General features: G+C 42.2%; 1 protein-coding gene across 1 annotated transcript in view; it reads left to right on the plus strand.

Moving 5' to 3' along the window:
• Positions 1 to 19,558, plus strand: part of c20h8orf34 (chromosome 20 C8orf34 homolog) — a 49,809-nt gene that overhangs the window by 15,745 nt on the left and 14,506 nt on the right. The window contains exons 7-10 of the mRNA XM_028433232.1: positions 1,726 to 1,892; positions 13,705 to 13,840; positions 17,560 to 17,645; positions 18,341 to 18,414. Coding sequence (XP_028289033.1) covers positions 1,726 to 1,892; positions 13,705 to 13,840; positions 17,560 to 17,645; positions 18,341 to 18,414 — 463 coding nt within the window. The remainder of the gene's footprint in view (positions 1 to 1,725; positions 1,893 to 13,704; positions 13,841 to 17,559; positions 17,646 to 18,340; positions 18,415 to 19,558) is intronic.

Raw genomic sequence — 19,558 nt, forward strand, 5'->3', positions numbered from 1 at the left:
CAGACAGGGAGGTGGCTAACACCTGTTTTTATGTTGTGGTTATAATTGCTGTCTTTAATGACTAGTTGATACCACCAAAGGTTTGTTCCTGTGGTGAAAAAGATTGCTGATGCTGGCAAAGCTGTCAGCAGGCATACTGAGAGTTTTATGAGAGGTATGCGCCTATTACACAGTGTGTGTAGCAGCACAAGATAACCAAGCACATATTTACTGCCATTCTTCGAGTGCCATATCTTTGGCATACCTTCAGATTTGGCCAGAGCATTGTTAAAGCATAAATTGATGGATATCTGGTGGTCAGAGGTCAGAGGCTGCTGCACTAAGGAGCTTAATTGGGATTCTTGATTGGTTTTCTTTCTCGACTCCCCTGTCTAGAGTACAGTCATTAATACACCTGTACTGTTACATCCTCTGGGAGCATGTTTGTCGGTGTGGAATCAAAGCAACTCCCTCACTCATATGGGCAGATACGGTATAATTAGCACAAATAGCACATGGAAGCGATGAAGAATCATATCAGTCATCTTTTGACCCTTTCCCACTAGCTGTAAATAGAAGTCATTAAACTGAGATTAGCATCAAATTAATACTCTTCCGCCCCCATAATCCCCGCCCTCAGCCAGTGGGATATGAAAATTAATTTCTCCAATACAGAGGTAATGCAGAATCATAATTTTATCTGTAGTTTAAACAGTATAGGAAGCTAGAGGAGGAACTATAATATTACCTGAGAATTACACAAAGCTTTTGGGGAAAAGAATTATGAAGTTTTGGATTTGTTGGCATCCATTTATACTTTTTAATTGGAAACAGCCTGAGAACTGTGAGGCCACATTGTGTTATTACTGCTGCAGTAAGCAAATTGCAATTGCAAACATTTAAGTATGGATGGGAAAATAGTGTGTTTTATTTAGAGCTTGTTTTATTTGGCAAAAAGCAACTAGTGTTAAAGCTAGTGTAACGTCACACATGAATGATTATTGGCTCTCCTGCTGACCAAGAACTCCAGGGGACCCTTTCAACTAGCATCACGACATGCGTATGAAACCTCAATAATCATCTGTACAGCTAACTGAGGAGCAGCTGTAGCTCTGCACCTCACCTCACCTCAATTATTTATCTTCTCTCTGCTGTTCAAACGCAGCAAGGTGTGTGAATCCCACTCTTGAAGTGACTGTATACTGTTTTTTGTCTGTCACAACCATAGGCAGCCTGTGGAAAGATGCATTTTAAATGTAGTCACATATCTGCACAGCACTGAGGCAGCGTGTTGTTCTTGCTGGAAAAGCCTGAGTTTGCACAAGTCTGACAGATGATGAGACAATGTAATTACTGTAGGAGCACAGTTATTATGAACGTGCTATTTATGTCAATGCATTTCCCAGAAACTCGTGCTGCTGTGGAATGTAAAAGCATCACATTCATAATATATTAAACTTTCAATGAGCACACCACAAAGACTTTTTCACAGCAGTCTCACAGATTATTTGGCTTTAGATTCTTCACTCCACATAAAAGATTTTTGAAATGTTCAGATGAGATTTGCCAGCTCTGCTTCTGTTCTCATTCACTAAGAAGAACGTGCAGTCAGACAGACCTCTCTCCCTGTTACACACACTGTTTTAAGATGTTCCATTAATACTCAGTTTTGTATGTTTTGTGTCTAGGTGAAAAAAACGTCATCCTTGAAACCCCTTTTCCTTCTTCTGCATTTCTCCCTGACAGCCTGAAGATGGAAACAAAGAGCAAAGGGCTAAAGGAGCAGCAGCAGCATCATAAGAAGCTCCTGGCTGCCATGTTGTCCCAGGACTCCTTCGATTCGGTGCACAGCCCCGCCCACTCTATCGTAGAGGAGGAGATTGAGGATGAAGACGACGCCATGGAGCTTCTGGGTAATTATATCAGAAACCTGTGCTTCAATGTTAAAACAAACAGGACAGAGTTATGTATTGGGATATGAGTGATGGACGTCATGAAACCAGGTGAAGACAAAACTTAATGGATTCAGTGCAGCTCTTATAAAAAGGAGATTCTTCAGTAAAATGATTGCTGACATTTGCAGAATTTGACCGTTAGCACTTCCCCCTCAGACCACTCTGAGAATTTGTTCACCTTTCAGAGTTAGTGGTGTCATAATGACTGTAGAGGGAAGAGTACAGGTGAGACCGCAGACGGTTCAGGTAGAGCTGAACCAGTGTTAGTTGGTGTCTGGTTAGATTGACGTGTGACACATGTGGAGACAAATGGCCGGTAAGAGATCTGAAGTGGTCCTGGTGTCAGTGCTATGATGAGTTCAGCTACTCTCTCTAGCTATTACACCATGTTCAGACACTGTTTCAACAGAGGAGTCGATTATGTAGTACCAAAGTTCACAAAGTACACATTGAAGACAGTTTAAATGGATGAAAAATGTTGTGTATACACAGGCCTGTGTCAGATTTAAAGTAGTGGCAAAGCAGCAGTTTAGTTTTTGTGAACACATTTAAAAGTAACTTCCTGTTTGCATAGCCAGACGCTCTCCGCTAGTGAGTGCAGGTATTCTCTTTGACAGCTTGAGAGTCACAAAGTTTGCTTTGCTTTGTCTGTGTCTGAACGCATCTGTGTGTTCACATTCCTTCATGCCAGCCTGGAGATGGAAGAGCAGTTCCTGATGTGCAGCCCTGTCTCAGCCTTGTTCAGTGGAGGGTCTGAGAGCATGTCAACCTGTCGGTGCAGTCACAGGTTGTGATGCCTCATGCCAAACTGAATTTGTTGCCTGAAACATTTGGTCTGGTGAAGCACCCCACATGTTATGTCACTTGTTAGCTGCAGGCTGATTCTCTGGAGTAAAGTTTCATGTGGTCATACAGCATGTACTGTAAACATGCACACACAGCATTCAGCAGCGACATTTAGATTCTTCTAGAAACATGGTTTGATATTTAAATGTGCTGTTTTTTCAGAGAATAAAGTTCTTCTGGGTAAATTCAACTTTAACACAAATACAACTCAGTGTGGCTTTCTTTGGTGATAGGTGACAAATGGCAGGCGTATACTGTAGCATTTTAGGCACTCTTTTTATCTCCTTGTGTCTAACATTGGCTCCAATTACAGAGCCCCTGTCTTCTCCAGCAGTGACACAGCATCTCTGTATGTCTCCGCTCTCTGCTCCAAACTTGTCACAGCACTCAGCCACTTCTGCTTGTTAGTAGGATCTTTCCACCAGGGTCAAGCAGAGGGTCACGTTTCTTTATCAATGTGTGGCAGCAAGTCACAGCAGTTACACACATGTCCATGTTGTTGAATATATATGTGCTGTCATGATATTCTGGTGTTTGATTATGTATTAGGCTCAGTATCTGCTCCTGAGAGAGAGTGTAACCTTGAGTTAATCGATGTTCATGTGGAACTTAATCACTGTCTGCTTCCATGCTTCTAAGTGAAGGAAAGCTTCAGAAGACAAGATGTAAACACCACACTCTCTTCTGTATCAGCCCCACTGACCCAAGACAGCAGTCTATAATGGTGATAAATAGGATCATAAAGCAGGATGTTAGTGGTCTGTGATGGCCCTCCTTGATCATATCCCCTGTATTCCCTCAGTGGCTTTTACGCTCCGGTCTGGGGCAGTAACAATGCAGCGAGGTCATTTCTGATTCTCTGTCAAGGCCCGGTCTTCAGAGACCAGTGCTTCAGTGTTGACCGCCTCGCTGGTGTGTGGAGGCCCGGTGCATTTTCAGAAATGGGAAGAAAACTGGAGTATTTCTGACCCTTATTTAGAGAGAAAGTCCTGGCACAAACATGACTGTGGTATGTCAATGATGACTGATAGAATAGAATAGAATATACTTTATTAATCCCGCTGGGAAGGTCCCTCAGGGAAATTTGGGTTGATGATGGTTGGCATGGATGGCGATCTTGTGATAGTATATTGATCCCTGAAGGAGATACTGGTCAGGCGCACAGGGGGGCCAGTGCAGGGATCCAATAAGGTTACAGCAGAGTGGGTGCTCGCAGGGAAATTGGTTGTATAACAGTTTAAATCTAGCTACTGTACAGTAAAATAACTTTGTTCTTCTAATTTTCATTTACACGTTTGTTCCCTATTATTGTAATGTTAACAGTTAAGAATAAGTTTTTAGCTTTTAACATTCTAGGCAGTTTGTTTTAGTGTTCATACCTTATTAGTATCAGAACACAGACTGTTTAAGCTTTTGCTTAGGAGGACATCTAGTGGCTAAAGTATAGTATTACAGTTAAAGTGTTGGTGGGTAACACTAGTAAATGAAACTAGTAAAAAGTGTGCATAGGGTTGTTTTTAATTTAAATGTCTAGTTAGGCATAGTATGATCATGTCACTCAAGGTGTACAGGCAGGTATTTATTTATCAGGCCTGCCTGGTTGCTGCTCTACAGAGATATCCACATTGCATAAATGCAAGCAGTGGGAAATGAACACACCCTGTGATCAGTCATGATGTTTGCTTTGTCAGAATCCCATGAAGGACGAGGATAGGAGAGTTCAGATCCTCTGTGAACCTTAAACATTTTGCAGATTTTCCACTGGGAGGCAGGAAAGGAGCACAGTGTCTCCTCATGTGTGAGAGGATATGATGCGTAATAAAACCAGGCTTAGAATATAAAAAGGCTGTTAGCAACTCATACCCACGTCCATTCTGTAGAAGTGCTTTCCAAACTGGGTGTGTTTTTGCCAGTACCTGGATAAGGAGCTCATGAGAAAATAATAAGAATCCCTTGGAAAGGTTTACAGCACTGCTAGCCAAGGTTTTCCAGATTTAATACAATTATATAAATAAAAACCAAAGACACGGCTTAAGGTTGATTTGTTTAATTCAGATTGCTCCAAAAAGAGAATATAAATTCAGCTTAGAGGTTAAGTCTCGTTGATTCCCTAGCTGCTCTCAGGGATGGCACAGTGTTTTCCCAGTTGTTTTCATTAGTCCTGCGCTTAACATTTGCCACAGTCAAAACCATACTGAAAATGAATATGACTCACATCTTCTTGTAAAACCGTGGAAAATGTCAAGATTCTAGTGTTCGCTGCGAGGCGAGACCACAGATCTGAAACGAGAAGCAAGCTGAGTTCAGCGTGTGGGGAGAAACACCCTGTTTCTGGCCTTGCAGTGTTATTTTATGGTGAGTTAATGAGACAAGTTAGCCAGTTCCCCACTGTAGAGTTACTGTTCTTGTCATCCTTGGTGGAAGTATTCCATTCCATTTCTGGGACATACCCTGTGGATTCTCAATATCGACTTCTGTGAATAAGTGTATGCAACAAGTCGATTTACATTCCCTTCAAAGAATTGAACACTTGATCTGAAGTTGTTGTATTTTGTTCTCAGTCCTAGCATGAATTCGAGCCTGTCTCTGTGGGAGGACTGTGTTCATCGTAGCAGTGGATAACAGCAGTATACACGGCAGTCATCAGACTCCCCCCTGTGTGAGCCAGCAGACCCTTTCAGGCTCTTCTCTGGCGGGAGTCCTGAAATAGGAGAGGAGGATGTGAGAGTAGTCTTACCCACACTTCACAGTGACAGTGAAGCATTTGACAGGGACAAGATGAAGGCTTGATAAGCTCTGTCTGATCTTTGATACACACAGAATAAAACAGTGACAGCTGGATGAGTTACAATACCTGTGTCAGGCTCCCGCAGTGCGAGACAATAGCTTCCTTTTGTGCAGTCAGATGCGAGTGGGTGAGCCTTTTTTTTCACCATCTTTTTTACCACCCTGTAATTGATTTTAAAAAGGATCTGTTAGCCTTTAAACTTCTGTTAGCCTTTACTTGTACACTGTGAGGAAGATCCAATAGAAATAGACTGTAGCTTTCTTTTCTGCCTGACATGCAGCATCACCACTGAGAATTTTATTTTAGGTAGAAAAAAATGTAGGTTAAGTAAACAGTTCTTAGGTTTTGCTATGTTTGTTTCTTATGCAGTGATATGATGGCCTGTACAAAGAGCTAAGTTTATATTATATATGCAGAAAAGAAAACATCCATATATTTAAAACATCTATATTGTTAATATTGATATTGTATAATGTGTTTGGACAATATTTATAGATATAGCATAATTAAGATATATTAAGCAGCATATGTAAAGCCCTATGTAACATTTGGCCATGTACATATATTGAAAATTAAGATTAAGAAACCTTTATTAGTCCCACAATGGGGAAATTGCTTAAGGCAGCCCAGCGAGGCTATGCGGGTAAAGTGCCTTGCCCAAGGACACACAGACAGAGACTAGGGAGGAGTTGGGATTGAACCACCAACCTTCCGGTTATTGGACAACCCTGCTATACCACTGAGCCACTGCTGCCAATTGCCAATCAATATCTATGCTTTCACCTTATATGTCCATATAAATGGACCTTTAATGAGTGTTCATATATTGTATTAACGAATGTCTATGTCCAGACAATATATTTTATTTCACTGTGTTTTCCATTAGCAGCAGTTATGTTTTGGCTCTGTTCTTGGGCCTCCTCACATTTCCATGCATATGAAATATGGCCAAAAATGTGATTTGTGAGGTTGCAATGACCTTGCCTTTTACACCCCCCCCCCCCCTTTCCCCAAATCGAATGATCTCAAGACATTTGTGCCATAAGAAATTCCACCAAAGCATTCCTGAGATATTGCATTCACAAGAGTATGGCAGAAGATAAATAATACAACAGTATTGCTTCTAGAAAGTACAGTGGTGTAGCAGGAGATATCATGTACATGTATATCCCTGCACCAAAATGTCTGCAGTCCTCTGTCTGTGCAGTCCTCCGCTTGCCACTGTAAGGAGACATGGTGAGCATTCCCTGACACCAGCAGCAGCAACCCCCACCACACAGACACACACACACTCACTCACTCACTCCAGTTGCCTCCTTCATCCCAGTCCAAACAGCCAAAGACACAACAGTAGCCCTGGAAACAGTGTAAACCAACAAAAACAAAGCATCAGTGAGAGCAGAGGGCGAGACAGATGAGAACATGTATGTCAGCAGTGAAAGTGGTTGTGACACCAAATCTTTTACGTGAAGTACAGGTTTGAAGGGGCCAGGATCACCTCTGACGGTGAGAAGAATGTCCCCAGTAAAATTGTAACTGTGCCCAATTTGACGCCTGTAAAAGTCTCCCCAGTGCAGATGGATACGTTAATCGAGAAGCAAATTGCTGTGGTATTACGGCGGTATTACTGGAAGCAATTACCAATCGGCAAGTAGACTGCTGCGATCATACCATAAATCTAGAGCCGGTCATTATGCAGAGCTTAATACCAGGCAGCGCGTGTATACCCTGTGTGTGCGTAATCACTTTAGATGAAGTGATTCTGTGCATGGAAGTAAGCTGAATGGATACAGTGATGTTGTATTGTGGCTACCATAGCCAGACAGAAGCAACAGATTGTGTTGATAGTGCTGCTATCTACACGACAGATAAAGGCTTTCTGTGAATAGATGCATTGTGTTATTTTAGGTTAATCGGCTGAAGAAGACGTCACAGATTTCTGGCTCCTGCCGCAGAGATTATGCCTTGGGAGGCCTGTGAGTTATGAACTCGATGACATCAGGGTGTAATAAGTGTGTGCATTTGCATGCAAAAATGTCAAGTTGTATGCGTGCGTGAAGTGATGTGAAGTGATGTATCCAGGTGTTTATCACAAACAAGCAGGGAAACAGTGATCTGCAAAAGAAACTTTGAGCTTTACGGGGCTACCACATCACTCATGTTTGTTTTTTTAATCGCTGTTTCTCCACAAATTCTGTGCTCTTGACTTGATGATGGATCACTAGATTCTTTAATGAGAGATTAACTTTCATTTTTTGAACTGTAGATGGCAGCCTTGATTCTGGCAGACATCTCTTTTGATGTATATTTATTAAGTAAAAGTTCATCATTTTGAAATCCACTTTGAAATGATAAAAGCAGAATGACTGGCATTATAACACACCAATACATCAGGCTGCTCTCTGTCTACAGTGACGTCCTAGTCTTAGCAATATTTGCGGTTAGAAAGTGAGTTAAAAGGAGGTTTGCACTGAGGTCTGTGATAAGACTTTCCACAGGCCTCGGAGCTGTGATGTTACCCTCCTCACGTGTGTCCCCATCTGATTCTGATCAGTTTTACTGCTGAGGGCTCGGAGCCTAACAGGCATTTTTTTAGCCGCGAGAGGAGGGAGGGGGGGGTTTGGATTGAGGGTGCCATTGAAAGCCGGGACATAATTATGAAATGTACGTTTGAATATTGTTTTTATTACAAAGCCAAACAAATGTGTCTCTGTTACGGATCACATCAAAGCTTGTCTGTGTGACGACTAACCGCCGAGTGCCGGCGGTGTGCTTGAGGCCTAATGAAACACAAATGCTGGTTTGTATGTGTGAGGGCAGCAGAAGTGTGAGGTCTGTAAGTGTCACTGTATGTGTGAGCCCTTTTTATCTGTATGTCTCTGTATGTTGCTCACACATGTGGGTCCCTGTGTGTGTGTGAGTGCAGCTTTTGACTGTTCACCGGGAGGAGCAAGGCATGTGTCACGTACAGACTACTAATTAAGAGCCCAGTGTTATGTGGTTTGGCGTCGTCACTGCTCATGAAAGAATGGAAAATTCAATTATTTCACTCAGATGAGACGCTATAACTCACAGCACTTGATGAAATGGCCTGGGTAGTATGCAGGAGATGATGAAGTGTGTCTCTCCCCTCTCCATGTGTGGGATAGTGCTCTCCGCACATCTGTCAACACATCATCCGAGAAGGTGTATATTAAGTTATCTGTGAAGATGGTGCTCTAATTATGACTGTTTTAGCCCTGTAAAAAAGCAGCAAAGAGCCAGTCAGGCCGTCGCTATCTAAACAACTTTAAATTACAAGGAAACTTGGAGAGAAGAGCACACAAACACTTTATCTGTGTGCTCCTGTCTGCCTTTACTGTGAGTGAGTGATTGTGGCACGGAATTCCTCATTGCTCAGGCCTTTTGTTGAGATTGCATCGCTTGAATACTTTCCATTTCTTTTTTCCCCCCCTACACCTACCCCTAAATGCCAGAACCCATTTTATTTATCTGCCGTGTCTCATCGTTAGACAGGGGGGAGCACGCATGGCTGCCCCCCAGTGCCCAGGTTGGTGAAAATGTGACGGGCTGACAAACGGGCGAGTGTGGACAGACATTTGTTGTGTCTAGACGGAGGCCTGAGAGGCTGGGGTAAACTGGTCTCATGGGAGACGCACTGTAAACTTATCATGGTGGTATTGTGTGGGAGGCATGCATGGGCTCTATTGTGAGCATGGAGGGTAAGCACATATGTGTTCAACTAAGTGAACACAAAGAAGACATACACATTGGAAATTGTGTATATGTGTGTTGAAAGTATAGTTAGTATATCCTACAGTGTGAATTAATTGGTGTTGAAAAATGGGTATATGTAATTATTATATGTATTTCCTTCCTATTTAAATGTAACCTATGTTATATTAAAGGGGTGATTGATGAGTCTGTGGCCTAAAGTTGACATTAGCACGTCACCTCTGAGTTTTTGTGCACAGTTTTGTTGTGTGTCTTTCTGTTTTGTGCAGGCATCTGCTACCTTAGTCACAAACAAATGAGGTAAATATGGAGACAACCATTTAAAACACAGCTACACACAAAAGAATCAGACCACATGGCTGCAAAGCAACCAAACAGAACCATGAAGCTACCAATCAGAGCAGGGCTAAAAAAAACTATTCATCATATTTGGCTCTCTCAGATCGCTTTCCCAGGATGAAGATGGAGCTCAGTAGTTGTCAGTGATGACATCATTGCTGTCATTCCTGATAATCTATGCTCCATGGAATCTGGGCTAGCTGTCTGAGGCTACAAACTGTGCTGTATCTTGCTTTTACTCATCATTTGACCTGCAAACCACCAACCATCATACTTAGAATCGATTGGTCAGGCAGACCACAAATCCTTTCTCGCCTTCTTGACAAATAAATACGTTATGCTGTCATTCTCAGACCTCTGAGCGTATGCTTCAGAATTCTGGTGTGTATTTTAAATGAGTCATTTATAATGTTAACACCCAATCCCCGTCCCACGAGGAACATATTCATCACTTTAGCACTCCATAAGCCGGCCTTCCTCAGAGATAGTGTGGTGTCAACACAGAAATCTGTCACCTCTGCCTCCACAGTAGAGAGTTCAGAGTGTGATCAGTACTCAGTGCTGACATGGCTGAGATTCAGACTGCTGCTGCACAGATGAAGGGCTGCACATCCACTTAAAGCAACGACTGGTCATAAAGCGGAGACAGTGAGGCGGTTTGGGGTCTTATAGCTGTTGGAATGTTGCAGTGCGGCTTTTACTTTGTTGGCAAACGTCTTCTCCTAATATACTGTAGAGAAACAACTTCAAGTGCATATGAACGTGCTCCAGAACAAAATGTTGTGTCTTATTTCTAGGAGCTTCTGTTACATTTCATTCAGTCAGATCTGTTTTCAGTAAAGGATGAACTCCAGACAAAAGCCTTTGTTTACCTGAGTGACCTGTGCGTGTCTGAGATTAGCTTTCTCCTCCTTCAAACACAGAGGTCTTTCTCCCCATGATTATGTCACAGTATGTTCCCCAGATGGAAACATGTCGCAAAGACAAAGCAGGAGTTGAGGTGACAAGCAGCTGTGCACACTGAGGTCATGTTCTCTTTCAGGGTTTAGAACTGGTTGCTGTTAATCTTTTGGTATTTCATAAAAGCTGCAGTCTCACAAGTGAATGTGTCCAAGTGTCAAGCAATGATTTGTATCACAGGCTGTGACCCAAAGAAAATCCGGCATGCCACATTAGTCAGCCACCAAAAGAAGGGGTAGTAGTTAGAAGTAGGAATGGATGAAGAGAAAAAGAGGAAAGAGTGAAGACCCCAAAATTGAGCTGTTCCCACGACCAGAAAATTGCCCAAATCGCTGGTGGCTCTCTCTGTCCCCACCCCTCCAATGCATTCCATGATGAATGGGACATTCAATATTGCTTCGCTTTAGGGTATCACTGGAATGTAGTCTCCTTCTTGAAACGCTAAAACAACACTCCATCGGCTAGCATAGAGGCGACTGAGTCAGGGGCGAAAAAGCTTCATGCAGATTTTGAAGCTGATGTGATGTTTACATCTTTATAGATATATGGATGTGTTTTTGATATAAAGTAGTTTTAATTTAAATGTATACATTTGTCAGTGAAAGGGTTAAGTCTTGCTCAAACATGTTTGAAAGAAAATAGCGAAAATGTTAGTGTTAATATTTATTAATAATAACAATGATCTGCACCAGCACAGATGGATATTTAATTTATTTTATGTGCCAGATAATTTAAGGATCTGTTCTTTATTCTCAACAGGCCACTCTGTAGCATAGACAGTAGGGCTTTAGGCTTATCCTAACTTTAGCATGTCTTATTTTAGCAAGTTAGCATGCTCATTACAACCAAAAATAAAATGGATTTTTGTCTTTTTTTTCAGAGTTTCAGTTATAAATATGTGGCAAAAGTGGCAAACGCTACATTGGTTTGTTGCCATGTTTTTTTTTTATATTAACCAGTTTATTGAGTTGCTGTCTATATTAGACATGGTTTTCTAATACAAATTCATCCAAATGTTGTTGTGACATTTCACTTAGGGCAATAGCAGACACACACTGTCCCAGTATAGCGTTTGTAACCCCTGACACCATGTCTTTTTTTAATATTAGAAGTGTGGCACACATGCTGACCGTTTTTGTGCGTAGCTTGTTTGTGATACAAAACACAAAGAATGCTATAGTGTACTGTAGCAGGTTGAGCTTTCTCATCTGGATGATTTCCTCACACCAAAAGGAGACAGGAGACAGATGAGATTTTCTGGCTCCACGCCACAGTGATGGATGAAGGGAGAGAGTTCTCATGAGCAAGTGTCATCCAATCTAATCCAGGTGATTAGTCATGCATTCTCCTCTTTCAAGGTGTGAGGCCCATTTTTTCTCCCCCAAACCAGGGACCAGGTAACATTATCCCAGAGGGAAAAGTTTCAATGTTGGTTTCAGATAACTAGACACACACTGGGAGTCTGGTATGTGCTGTACTACGTGCATAAGAGGAGAAACAATGGCAGTCAGAGTATACTGTATGTCCTGAAGGTGACCCCCCCCCCCCCCCTCACTGGCAAAGCTCTGACATTCCTCTGGTCTGGGATGAATGGGACAAATATTGTTATGATGACCATTTAAAATGTTGTCTCAACATTAAACAACATTTAAAAAGCTTGACCAGTAAGTTAACCAAGTAAGAATCCAAAACACCCGCTCACTGTTCATTCTCACGGAAAGAGCTGTAACACAGAAAGCACTGCAGTGTGTTTTATCTCTTGAGGATGCATTCAAAACCAGAATGGTCTGGCATGTTCAGACTCTCCTCTTTGATCCTCGTTTTATTAACGAACTCGTACAAGTCTCTGCTTTGATACAGAAAACATTGATTTCTTGTTATTCTACTTCACTTCTGTCCTTTCATAAATCTGCTTTTCACTTGTTTCTCCACCATGTTCATGTCTTATTGTTGAAGATTTAGTAGCATGAATCTGTGGCTTATGGCCCTCAAATGTCTCAAAAGAACACAAAAATATAGTTCATTTAAAGTAAGGACCAGAAACATGTATGAAGAGTGACACATGTGGACATTAAGTGAACTGCGGTTAGCAGTCCTCCAGGGCATTGACTGATTAATACCTGAGGTAACTAGTGAAGTAGTAGAATTTAGTACTAGATGTCTTTTATCATTAAGTCCTCACACAGCTGAGGTTCGCTGTGCTAATGCATGGATGTGGTAAGTTCATATTACTAGCTGTTAAAATAAGTTGCAAATAGCAAGATAGCCAAAGAACATTTTAATTGGCACCAGGAGTTTGGATGAATTATCCAGGTGCTCAGACACATAATAATAATGTTACCAAGCAAGTGAGCTTCCACACTGCTATCCACTCAAGGTAGCAAGCTGAGGTAATAGGCTTTGTAAAGTGAGGTAAGAGTCTCTAGAGCAACTGAAATTTTATAACAAAAATATATTTCCTATAATAATCAAAATGCTGTTACATAAAAAGGAACAAAAAAAAACTTTCAGATGTGGCCATTCATGAGGCCCTCTGCACCTGTGTGTTTGTGTGCATTCCATGTCTTCAAATGTGGTTGTAAGACAGAGAAAGGCCGCCAGAGTATAGCGTGTCTGATACATATGGACTTCTTTAGAGTCAGAGGGAAGAAAGTCAATGTGTGTGTGCTCTCAGCAACTGCTCGCTCTCGAGGACACAGTGAGAGATCAGACGAAACCCAACTTTCCAGCTCTCCGTCTCCTTTTCCCTCCATCTTACCACTCTTTTTTCTTTTTTTTTTTTTGTATTGCCGACAACATTGTTCTTTGTCCTCCCCTTCACCCTCGGCTAGTTAGCGTACCCTTCCAGTTCCTGTGCTGCTGTCATCAACTGTAGGCTATGGATGCATGTAGGATGTGTGTGCAGTGCGTGTGAGGCTGTGAACTTACTCACTGTGTGCTTCCTTGGCTCCCTAGCAGACTGTCATCACAGGGCATCATATTGTCAAGGGAGAGACCAAAGTGTGATTAATGACTGTCCATTATGTCTCTTGTTTTCTCTCCATTTTTTTTAACTTTCCCTCTCCTTCCTTTGTTTGTGTGTCTCACTCCCTCTGCCCTCAGAGGACCTGGATGACCTGCGGATGGAGGGCGTGACGGGACTGGCTCCATCCGGCAGTAAGTTCAGCCAGGGCCGCAGCTCCTATCATCCTGAACCACAGGCCAAGGTTACACTCAACATTTGCTCTAGGTGTGCCAGGTAAATGTTTCCACCTTCTCCTGTGTGACGCTCTCTGTGTATTTTAAAGTAAGAGAAGATTTAATAAGTAATGTGAGGTTTTGGAAAACTCACAGAAGTAGAGAAGTAAAAGAAAGATTTTCATTTGACTAAATGTTTCTTCAATCAATCGATTCTCCACTTCTCAGAATCTTGTGGGACAAAAGTTAAAAACAATATGCTGGCTTGAATGGATGTATGAGAAAATCCTGGTACTTTTGGCAGTGGTGCTTGCAGGCATGTTTGAAGTTTGGTTACAGCTGTGAGAATGGATCTGATTGGTTGAAGCCAGCTTGTGATAATAGATGCTTCTTCCATTCACCTGCCCTCTGAAAGCCAGAGTCCAGACTGTTCTTTGTATAAATCCATCATGTTTCTTGCCTGATCTGGAAGTGAGCTCACAAACACACCTGTTATTACCGCTTATTACCACAGGGGTCGCCAAAGACAACTTTAAACTACCCTGCCTACAAGAGACTGTTTGATCACAACTCCATGTAAAACTTATTGTATTTATTGGAAACATGTAGAAGTATTATTTATATCATCAAGCTTTCAAAACACAAATGAATGATTTTTTTTAATTTACACAAATTCAAACTGAATTTCCTCAACACTTAAATTGTGGATGTTGTAATCCATTTTTCTTCTTTCCAACATCCAGTTCTTTTTTTAATCAAGGTCATGACTCCTCATACAGTGCCGTAGTGCTCCACCCTTCATTCCTCCTCTCTGTCTGCCTTTGTGTCAGAGGAGCAGAGAATTATATCATATCTTCTGTTCATTCCTTTGACGCCTGTTTTCTCAAATCATCTCCAGCGCAGATAATCGTCTCCATTCTCACCCCTTCCTCTCGTTATCACAGTTTTTCTCTTCTGACACATTTCCTGTTCCCCCCCCCCTGATCCACAGCATCAGTGTAGTGCTCAGATTTCTGTAAGTTTTGGGTGCGATACCAGAGGCAGGTGTGGGCAAAGCTCTTCCTTGATGCCAGTCAAAGATAAACGCGTATCTTCTTGATGAGACGCCAGGCACACATCTGCCTGTGAAGCCTCTGCTGTTTGGGGTTTGGAATTTGTTTGTTTCCTACTCTCCTTTCATTCATGCGGCTTATCAGTTTTGTTCCACACACAGGCTGCGGGATGTTGTCAAATGTTCTGCAGTGGGGATTGAATGCTATCGCTGGATTTTTGCTGGCAGTTTATCGACTTGATGTTTTTAGGCAAATTGTTTATACCTAATGTTCCGTGGTTGAATCAGCGGCCGAGCAAAGCAGCATCTGTATCTGCAGTCGTTTTTTTGGCTCATGTGATGGTTTTTTTTTTCGTGACTGAAATGTCAGACATCTGTTCTCCTTCTCTCTCTCCTTCTAGCTCAGGCCAAATTCTTGCTTCGTCCTCTTTAACCTGACCACCAAATCTTTCCCAAGTTTTACTGGCGAAGGAGTCGTGGTCTTTCATAGTAATTTTTTGGGTAGTGTAAGGGCCATAAACAGATCAGTAAGCTGGAAAAGTGTTGCACGCACGGTATGCCTTTTGTGCTGTTCTGAAAACACAGAATCAGGGTCAGACCGGAGTTCATGGATCCACACATAAAACATGTGCATGCATGTCCTCACAAGCATTCACACAGGGAGCTGTGAACAGGTAGAGGCACAGGTCACAGGAAGCAGTTTGTCGAGGGGCAGAGATTTTATGCCGTATTCATTAGCACTCTGTTTAAATCTGAATCCCAGAAACACCTTTCAGACATGGCTCAGTATGAGGCCAGTCTTCAAACTGGCTCCAACATATGTGCCAGGGCCCTTAAACCTCACACAAGCCAGACAGTGCTGCTGTACAGAAGAGACCTGAGTGTTTTTTTTAGTTTAAAAGTGACTGGGTTCTTTCCAATATTATATAATGCTCACTAAGATAGTGAAAGGTTGCTTGGCTCTGCATGGAACTGTGAACACTGGCGCGATTTGGACAAGCATTCCTCACATACCTGTCACCCCTCGGGGAAAACACATTAGAATTCAGCTCCTTTTTTTTACGTGCAGGCCAGTGAAGTCGGTCATTCTGTGTGTTATGTACATGTGCAGCGTATATATTCACTCTATCTGGTTGTCTTACACAACACAACTGAACAGCTTGGCTCTACCATGTACCACCCAAAGCCAAGAAAAAGTGACGCCTGCTTTCACACCCACAGCGTGAAGGTGACAACCCTGTACCTCTCTTGCAAGGGTTTATTAATTTCCAGGAGCGTTCCAGAACTTTATTAAATGTTTAATTAATACTGTTCTTAAGAATACATAAAGGGTTTATGAGCTGACCCCAGCCTACCCAGCCGACTGTCCTTTCTCCTTCCCTTCTGTCCAGACACTGTCCAGTCAGCCAGCACGCCTTCTAACCAGCATTGGCAGGTCAGGAAACACGCTGCTTCCTCTGGCTCCCCTCCTGGTTGTGTTGAAGTGTAAAGTGCTGTGTGGCCTGTGTGTTGTGGCCGTGTCTCTGTCTTTTGGGGCTACAGACTGTGGTCACACCAACATTTCATCCACCTCCCTCCTGCCACAAAAAAAACCTCCTTTCTGTACAAACGCATCCCAGATCCTGGGGCACGCTGCGGAGGAGCTGGCAGTGCGGTTCTAGGAAATAAATAGATCTCCGCAAACCTCTTTCGGGCTTGTAGATCTCATTAAATTAATTGCTTTCATATCAGGAATGTACAGAGGGAATGGCAGTCAGGACTTGCGGTCATAAGCAGCTTTTGTTGAGAGAAGAGGAAGGCCTCATGATAGTCATCTTGGGCACTCTAATGGTCTTATAAAGGCCATTAAAGAGAGAGGCAGACAAGAAAAAGGATGTATTAAAGAAGGAAAAAAATAGAATACACTTTAAAATGCTGCTTTTACCCTCATTGTAGAGGTAGAACCTCAGACGCCCGACAGCTGGAAATGCAGCTGTACTCTAAAAGTGTGTAGGGATTGCTTTTCTTTTGTCTTTAGCTAATGGCTGATGACATGGAAACGGCACAAAGCAAAAGAAGTTGGAGCTACAACTAGTGTGTAATTACAGTTAATATGTGCTATGATTTACAGTCGTTAAAATTATGTCTTACTAAAATAAATGTGTGTCAGAGAGTCTTGATTAGTTTGTAGGAGAGTGTGAAGCCACCTTTATCTGAAAAAGCTGCTCAGTCTCTGTCCTGCACTCACAGTATACATTTATTATCTCAGGGAAAGTTAAGTCTTATAGTGTTACAGCCAAATCTTTCAGACCCACTTCCAGTTCAGTCCAAACACACATCTATCTAAAAAAAAGCTAGAGGTGCTTGGAACAGGTTGTGATAAAAGACAAGGGAAAGCTGAATCTGTGTGCCAGTTTTTTTTCTTCCTTTTTCCAACGCTTGAGTGCTTTACTATTGTACCTTGAACAGGAAAGCACTGTTTCTGATTTTATTCCATCGGGATAAGAAATCTGGATTAAAAGATACAGATTGTGCCTGAAAACTGACCCCCACGATCCTCCTACCCTACCGTCTCTGATCATAAACCGTCCAAACATTTCCTCTTTCCTCTTCGTCCCATCACCTCAGCTCATCTTTTTATCTAACGTTCGGTTTCCAAACATGCGCTGCAGTGTTGTAGTGCTGAGTTTGTTGTTATACTCCCCTGCCAGTGTGTACAGTGATGTTTATGTGTTACGTGTTGTCTCCAGGTTGCAGGGGGACACTCTATCAGACAGCAGATCTGAAGAGGAGCCCAGGACTCACATATCTGAACAGGCTGTACCTGACATCTCCTGTAAGTAGCACACAGCATAGTTCAAACTCAGAGTAGTTTTTATTATCTTATTTACTCAAGTAAGTTTTGATTAAAGTCTCAATAATAATTCTCAGATATGAAACAACGCATCCAAAGAGAACACATCCTCACACATAAATGTCAGAATTATTCCCAAATGACAATAAATGTACCTATACAGTCTACCCCCACTGCTAGTTTTTTCTGATGAAGATGGGCTTAGGGATTAATTTATTCATGGTCATATTCAAGTCAGCCAATGCAAAAGTCTGCAAGTGTTTTACTGACCTCACAGCTCAGTTTACATGTTTCCATCTGCACCGACTGATCCTACCTGTCCTCATTATTCCATCTCCTCCTGGATGCAGACACCTCTATCCTCGATTGTCAGCTGATGCCTGGATGTCTTTCTAAGTCGCACTCTTGTGCGTGACTCTCTGTTAATCTTGCAGCATTAAGTTCAGACTGTTGAAAGCGATGTGTAAATGTTGTCAGGTCCGACCATGTAACATCGCTGTTGTGACCTCAGCTGAAAAATCTCCAGTGGTGTTCATTCAGACATGAGGCCAACATGTTCTAACTGATCAGATGCCACCTCTTTACCTTCAAAAAAGATGATTTGATCTGTGTTTATCACCTGTAAATCACTGCAGCCTCACACTGTCCCTTCTTTCCCTTTGTATTGTCTGGAGCAGCTCTGTTGCCTGGGGTGGACACAGTGGCGGGACGACTGCAGGAATGCGAGGCCTTATCTCAAGTGTCAGGCTCTGTAAGTGTCCTCCCTACATCCATCACCAAACAATTAAGATCACTTTACAGCCATCAATTATCACGTCGCTCTCTCCTCCTCAGCCTCTATTGTCTGAGAGGGAGCTAAAACCACCTCAAGCCTCTTGTTAACAGAACAAGCTAAACTGATCCATCTTTATGTGGGCATTTCAGCTTACACAACAGTTGATGGTGCTAAACAAGCGATACCTCAATTAGACGATCTCCCTGTATCACTTTGCTTGCCTCTTGGGGCCCTTGTGTTGAAGCTGAAAGGAATAAAAGAAAAGAATATCTAGTGACACAGCAATTGAGGCTGATTTAGATCCTTTATACAATAGATCTAAATATTTATGGGTTATAGGAGTATACAAAGTGTTCCTTGGTAGGAGGATTGCGTGATAAACCTCACATGCTTGAGGGTAGAAATCTATAGTGGCCTAATGTGGCGCACACCAGACTCAGACAAAAAGGCTCACATGCTGTTAATAAAAGTGTTCAGCAAAGACCCCGGTACCTTTTATATAATTACCTCTAAAAAAATAAAAAAAAACCAATACCTTTTTTTATAATTGCCCAATCTAAGTGTTAGACAAGCCTTTTTTACAGCATTCTTTATTTTTTTTTTTTTTAAAGAAAGCACTTTGGAGCCGAGGCATTGCTCCGTGTGTGGAGCAGATGCAGAAAGGCTCCACCCTAACTGGGAGCAGACGTTAAGGGACCGAAGGACCAAAGCCGGAGACGGCGGTCTGATGGATTAGGCTAAATAGAATCGCCACCATCCTCAACATCAAAATGCTGCAACAAGATTTACAAATAGGCTCTCTCCTTACCACTGACCCTCACATCCACATGGAAATATGTAGCTGCAGGGATTAAACATCTCTCCTCCACACTTACATCTTCATAGGTTAAAACCTCGTCTGGAACAATCTACTAATGTGTCCCATATGGAAACTCCTAGTGCAAACATCTCCTGTCACCTACTGTATGGCCCGTGTGGTTGTTTTGTGCTTAATTGCTTATGTTTGGCTCTCTTTGAAAGGCGATTGCAATTTGTAAGTTTAACTGGTCCTCCAGGGGCACAGGGGCCACGCTCACTGGATAGTGTGGAAAAAACGCTTTTACAAGTTGATTTAAGAGGA

Source organism: Parambassis ranga, chromosome 20, assembly GCF_900634625.1.
Source record: "Parambassis ranga chromosome 20, fParRan2.1, whole genome shotgun sequence".
Taxonomy (NCBI): domain Eukaryota; kingdom Metazoa; phylum Chordata; class Actinopteri; family Ambassidae; genus Parambassis; species Parambassis ranga.